This window comes from Andrena cerasifolii, chromosome 10 (assembly GCF_050908995.1).
Source record: "Andrena cerasifolii isolate SP2316 chromosome 10, iyAndCera1_principal, whole genome shotgun sequence".
In the NCBI taxonomy this organism is placed as follows: Eukaryota; Metazoa; Arthropoda; class Insecta; order Hymenoptera; family Andrenidae; genus Andrena; species Andrena cerasifolii.
The window spans coordinates 12907184-12913426 of record NC_135127.1 but is presented as its reverse complement, the minus strand read 5'-3'; the positions used below and the strand labels follow the sequence as shown (position 1 = coordinate 12913426).

At 47.8% G+C, this 6243-nt stretch overlaps 3 protein-coding genes across 10 annotated transcripts in view; 2 read left to right on the top strand and 1 right to left on the bottom strand.

Moving 5' to 3' along the window:
* The first annotated feature begins 462 nt into the window (after window positions 1-462).
* LOC143374220 (protein D2) lies at window positions 463-1670 on the top strand. Of its 5 annotated transcripts, none has more exons than XM_076822174.1 (3): window positions 463-611; window positions 925-1176; window positions 1244-1670. In XM_076822174.1, the coding sequence occupies exons 2-3, from the start codon at window positions 981-983 to the stop codon at window positions 1594-1596; spliced, it is 549 nt and encodes a 182-aa protein (XP_076678289.1). In that variant the 5' UTR covers window positions 463-611; window positions 925-980; the 3' UTR covers window positions 1597-1670. The 5 variants fall into 5 exon arrangements, with proteins under 5 accessions (XP_076678289.1, XP_076678287.1, XP_076678288.1 ...); XM_076822172.1 differs by having other exon boundaries at window positions 475-650; XM_076822173.1 differs by having other exon boundaries at window positions 477-745.
* A 127-nt stretch (window positions 1671-1797) lies between these two features.
* On the top strand, window positions 1798-3482 carry LOC143374221 (protein D2). Its single transcript, XM_076822177.1, has 5 exons — window positions 1798-2262; window positions 2349-2461; window positions 2529-2649; window positions 2887-3100; window positions 3175-3482. Exons 1-5 carry the CDS (start codon window positions 2241-2243, stop codon window positions 3311-3313), a joined length of 609 nt encoding a protein of 202 aa, XP_076678292.1. The 5' UTR covers window positions 1798-2240; the 3' UTR covers window positions 3314-3482.
* Window positions 3447-6243, bottom strand: part of Mgat2 (alpha-1,6-mannosyl-glycoprotein 2-beta-N-acetylglucosaminyltransferase) — a 30506-nt gene continuing 27709 nt past the window's right edge. Inside the window, exons 6-8 of one of the 4 annotated variants that reach the window (XM_076822160.1) lie at window positions 4897-5175; window positions 4364-4614; window positions 3447-4279 (exon numbers count right to left, since the gene is read on the bottom strand). In XM_076822160.1, the coding sequence (XP_076678275.1) occupies window positions 4051-4279; window positions 4364-4614; window positions 4897-5175 (759 nt within the window). In that variant the 3' untranslated portion in view covers window positions 3447-4050. Of the gene's footprint in view, window positions 4280-4363; window positions 4618-4896; window positions 5176-6243 lie in introns of all 4 variants that reach the window. The other 3 variants (XM_076822159.1, XM_076822163.1, XM_076822162.1) reach the window with 3 other exon arrangements.

Here is a 6243-nt window from a genome sequence, read left to right as displayed (position 1 = left end):
TACAATTCTAAAACTCTGTAAATTATAATAATAACAGCTCGAGAAACTACGGAATGATATGGATATAGGCGTGGAGAATAATAGTCATAAATAATTGAGGTATGAAAGCATCGTTTATTACTAATGGTTTAGTACATTCGTAGTGCACAATCGGAACTATTATTTAATATACATTGAACAGTAGAAAATAAAGTATATTATTGCATAAATAACATATACCTAATACAGTATATCTTACAGACTTTCAATATTAATAACATATAAATGACATTCCTATAAATCTCTTACAGTTAATATACTGTTCGAATGATTACAGTGTCAAAATAACTTTTTATACCGCTACATTATTTGTCAAGTCAGATATGCAACGAAGCAGAACATTCATTAAAGAATGATTCGCTAGATTCTCCTAGAATCTTATAGCTAATCGGTGCCTTCCCCTCGGCCCAACTGACGATTGGCCTTCGTGCAATAATACGTATTGCCGTTGCGAAATGTTCGCGAAAGAGAACTGGCGATAAGAGCCACGTATCGGACACCGGCATATACCGGCTTCTATTTAAGCGTATTCAGTTCTGTACAAGGAATACTTTACGTTTACCTGCTCGTTGGTTCGTGTTCCAGCATGTCACTGTTATTAATGAACGCAAGTAATATTGCCTGGACCGGCGCACAAGTATTTAAATCGATTTTTCATACGTTTACATAAATATTGCGCGGTAACCAATGGAACCTGTTTTGTTTCGTGCGTTCCACTCGCTCTTCACGTTTTCTATCCGCGATATTCAGTTTGCGATTACCGATTGATTATCCCGACCTATATAGTGCCGGATTCTCGCGATAACCTTGTTTCGTAATCAGCATTTATTTGCTACGTGGAACAACGTGTTCGCACGTTAACCACACTTTTCGCCACACTTTCAGCAAGCTTGATCGCGAAAAGGCCTCTCGTGGAAATCGGTACTCGTCTTCTATCGTCCATGGCTCAGGCGTTGCAAACTCACGGCGTCGTGCCCGACGTCATCGACAAGGTCCCACCGAGCGAGCTGAGCGTTGCCTATCCCAACAATAATGTTGTGGAGATCGGCAAGGTACTAACTCCAACTCAGGTGAAGGACCCACCTACCGTCACCTGGACCGCAGAGGCAAATGTCCTGTATACTCTTTGTATGACTGGTACGTAACCCACCGTAGACTCGTATAACGTTTGCTTTTCAATAATGTCTTTACATTCTCGCTTCAGATCCCGATGCCCCCAGCCGTAAAGAGCCAAAGTTCCGCGAGTGGCATCATTGGCTGGTAGGAAACATTCCTGGTAACGACGTGTCTAAAGGAGAAGTTCTCTCCGCGTACATTGGCGCTGGGCCACCAGAAGGCACGGGTCTTCATCGTTACGTCTTTCTGGTGTACAAGCAACCTGAAAAGATCACGTTCACTGAGAAATGTTTGACCAATACAAGCGGGGATGGCCGTCCAAACTTTTCCATTAAAAAGTTTGCCTCGAAGTACAAGCTTGGGGATTCGATCGCTGGCAATATGTTCCAGGCTGAGTACGATGATTACGTTCCAGTGCTGTACAAGCAACTCGGCGCCTAGATTTGTATTTTGATACATTTAGATTTTTGTATAGCATACGAATACCAGTGCATTAAACCTGACATTTATACGATCGCCGCTGTTGTTTCTCTATAAACCTGCCATGTAACTTTCTGCACAGAAAAGTGCACTTAAATCCAATGTATTAGGGAAAGGGTCTTTTATCTTATACGTTTTCAAGCATCCTGCATAAAACTGCATATTTGCATAAACAGGGCAGCCACGTAATTAGACCAAAGTATTCCAAACCCATCGCCTCTTGACCCTGTTGGCCGTTTACGGGCGTTCATCGTACACGCTGCAGGGGCCGATCGCTTCTAAACATCCGAAGCCCTGAAATAGTTAATTATCTGCAGTCTACCGCAACTGGGTCGACAATTCTTTTGTCTGGCGCGTGTCCCGCCGAATGCCAATTAAAACGCAATGATTTATTGTTTGAACTCCAGCTAGGAAAGGAGAAAGGATGGAGAGGTGGGGTAGAGAGAAGCATAGGCATTTAGACGATGAGAACGGAGGAAAAAGTTGAGCGTGGAGCGAATCCTTGACAGGCTGACGGTTGGGTGGGGACAGCCAAGGGAATAAAACGTTTCACTCGACCCGTTGGAATTATAGTTTCTTGGTTGCTTGGCGGTAACGAGACGAGGATGAAGTACTTCGCTATAGTAGGTCTGTATACATTACTCTTATTGATCACGGTACTACTAAATCGATCATGTTGTAGTCTACTAAACTTGCGGGAAATTAATTTGCAGGTGTTCTGATTTGCGGTGCCCACGTTATCGCGGCCACCAGCGTTCAGTCGGCATTCGAGGCAGCAAAAGTCGTGCCAGACATAATTGCCGCGGCCCCTGCAGACAAAATAGAGGTATAACGAAGCTCTACGATATCGATTAAAGTTTTCGGTACTGCGATGACAAATGGTTGTGAATCAGGTCAAGTACGGTGGCAAAGCGGTTGAGTTTGGAAACGAATTCACGCCAACGGAGACCCAGAAGATCCCGGAGATCCACTACAAGCACGAGGGGGGAGTGCTCTATACGATCGTGATGACTGGTAAGCCAAAGCTCCCCGCCATTTCATTCGCAGCCTTAAATTCATTCTATAGTGGTCTTTCTGGCGGCGAGGAGTACGCGACCTTACGTTGCCTTATCTCGGCCTGTCGAGCCTCTCACGGATCACTTTCACCATAGAGCTAAACCTGTTTTCTCCTGGCGCAGCCATCTTTGTCGCGGGTCGGGGCCGGTCGTTGATTCGTATCATCGCTGACGTATCGATCTACTATCGTTTCAGATCCCGACGCGCCGACTGGGAAAGGATACAACCGAGAGTTCCGGCACTGGCTGGTAGGAAACATACCAGAGGAGAACATCGCCAAGGGGGAAGTCCTCGCCGAATATGTTGGACCGGCACCGCCAAAGGGAACCGGGAAACATCGGTATGTCTTCCTGGTCTATAAACAGACCCAAGGCTCCATCACGTTCGACGAGAGAAGGCTGAGCAGCAGGTAACTCCATCGATCATTCCATTTACAAGCTACGATCTCTCACGTGTAACACGGTGACTCGGCGTGGATTTCAGAGATGGCCCACGGCGAAAGCGATTCTCCATCAAGAAGTTCGCGGAGAAGTACAACCTGGAGGGGCCCATCTCTGGGAACTTCATGAAGGCGGAGTACGACGATAACGTGCCGCAGTACGCCAAGCTTATGGGATTCTAAGCGGTCTTTTCGCTCGCGGAGGGTCTCTTCTCCGTTCATTTTGTAATTCTGGTGGTGGTACTGTCGCCGCACGCTTAACGAGTTAACGATAGGGAGGGCAGTGGAGGCGAATAAAGATTCAACGATCGACGGATACGAGAAAATCGGTCGATTCGTTTATTTTCGTTGATGTCGTTTATAAATATAAAATGTAGTCCTATCTAGATGTCGCGACCCGTGGATGGCTCTGGTTCGCGAGTCGTTCCTCCGCTCGGGTCGTCCCGAGGCGAGGAGCGCTGCCGAACCTGGGTGGCCACGCCCCGCCACGATCGGCTCGTCGAAACGTCGATGAATAATCCCCTTGCTGCTACGCATTAGGTGCGACGACTATGGTACGATAAACTAGAAGGATCCCCCCGGGATCCTCGCGACAATCGAGACAATCGAGACGCTACCCTGTCGATTACACTGGTGAGAATCGGAGATCGATTCGTCGGCGGATCGTCCGATAACTTCAGCCCGAAAACAACGGCAAGTTACGGTGCTAAAGGATTATCGTACGACGCGATAAAGCGGTAAAGGGCAGACGATACCGAGCAACGGTCAAGGGAACTGTTTGATAGCACTGCGGGTATCGAGAGACGTTTAAGCATCGGTACCGACCGACGCTGATCTGTAAAACTGTTCGCCAACACGAAGGAACTTATTCAAAGGAGTGTCTCACGCGAGAGACTATAAGCGCCGCGGCGAGGTTCTTTTCAAGGCAGAACCAGATCCGGGGAGGCGGTGATGTTCCAACAGAGCCGGTGATCCCGCACGTCGCCCCATCCACCGTTACCCTTTCTGAGCTTCGTCTTTTTCGCAGTGCCAGCTACGGTGAGCATCAGTTGCGTAGGGAATAGGTGGTCCCGGGCGGCCCTCAGAACATTCTGAACCTTCGCTATCGCGGCGGTCGACTCGCAGTTCGTCTTCTTGTGGTGGACTCCACTGAAATTCCCCGAAGCTTGTGAATCCGTCTATCTGGCTCTGTTACCATGGATAGGGGATCGATGGATAACGAAAGAGACTTACCATTCGCCTATGTGAAAGACCCTGGGCGCCCTCATCATCATCGTGACCAGGCCGGACTCGGTGCGAGGCGCGACACCGACTCCTTTGCTAGGAGGCAGACAGGTCTGCGCGATGTGCTGAAGGCTCCAGTCCCAGTTGTAGTCGTCGTACGAGCAGAACTGAGAGGCGCACTTCTTCAGCTTGATCCACGTGACGCGATTGAAAGCCATGCCCATGTTGTGTTTGCTCGAGATCCAGGGAATCACCTCGGCCTGCTGAATGGAACACGTTGGATTACTTTCTATCGAGAACTAGACAGAATCGCAACGGGAAAGGGAACAGGACCATGTCGCGGTGCAATCGGTGCGCGTGCGTTCACGCTACGACTTCTCGAATTTCTTTATATCCTCTGGGTGTTGCAACGAACCAACGAGATGCGTCATTTACGAATGTTCGCGGCAAGAACGAAGGAGAAGGGTCGAGCGCGTTCGCTGGGAAGAGGACTGGAGAGGAAACCACCCGAACTCGAATCGTCGAAAGATGTCGGCAGCAACCTTTTGGTAGTGATTGTAGAGACCGGGCAGGAGCTGGAAGGCCCACGAAGCGGGCGGTGGCGTGTGCGCGGTCCGAGCGACGGACTGGCCAGCCCCGTATCCGGTGACTGTGGCGTTGCCGGTTGCGCTCGTCCCGGTGGCGACGCTGCTGCTTGGCAATACGCCCGTCCCGCCGTTGCTGTCCTCGGTCTTGGCCGATCGCTGGCCCACGAACGACGACTCCCGCCGCTTTAATCCACGCAGCAGCTCCTTTTGCAGGGCGCTGTTGACGCCGAGGAACTAACGGGCGGGGCGTGCGTGAAACATCGATACACAGAGACATTCACAGCTGAGAAGGGAGCGATTGTTCGCCTGTGGTTACGCGACTATCGCGACGTTCGAGACTCGATCTTCAACTTGTCACCTCTACAACCGATCCTTTCTACTTACGGCAGTGCTGTCCACGGGATGCACTCCTTATCTACTTGTACCTATTTGTACCTACTTGTCGTGTACCGTGTGACTGATAGTCTTGTGCATGATGGAGACAGTGGTAAGATTAATGGGTTATACCTAGTCAGGCGGCCGAAAAGAGGCGAATATTTATGAATTTTTTTTTAACAAGCCGAAGCGTATATTTTTACAAAACTTGTTGCGCTTAAAAGAGCAACATTTAAACAACATTTGGTAATTTTTCGTAGAAAAATATTTACGTTTATAATAAACTAACAACCCACATCCAAGAAGCATTTTTTAAAATTTGGGTTTCCGGTGAGCACTGCCAATCGGAACCAGATTATCTAAAACCAAGAAACAAAAAAGATTTCGTTAGTATATTAATGTATCCTCAGGTTGACGGAGAGAATTTTCCGAAATTTTAATTTAAAACAAAATGGCGGCTATTTAAAGTTGAAATCCTGATTTTTTATAAAAAATAGCCGCCATTTTGTATTAAATTAAAATTTCGGAAAATTCTCTCCGTCAACCTGAGGATACATTAATATACTAACGAAATCTTTTTTGTTTCTTGGTTTTAGATAATCTGGTTCCGAATGGCAGTGCTCACCGTAAAAGCAAATTTTTAAAAAGGCTTCTTGGATGTGGGTTGTTACTTTATTATATACGTAAATATTTTTGTACGAAAAAATTACCAAATGTTCTGTATGAATATATGCTTGCGCTTTTTCAAAAAAAAAATCACAAACATTTGCCACTTTTCGCCCACCTGACTAGGTATAACCCCTTAAGAGATCTGGTTGGACAGCACTGACTCGTCTAGAGCTACGACGTCGGGCGAGAAGCGGCGGAGCCCGCGTTTCGATTAGCCCCCCCACCCCCCAGTTCGCGCACCGAGCCATTCGATCGGGC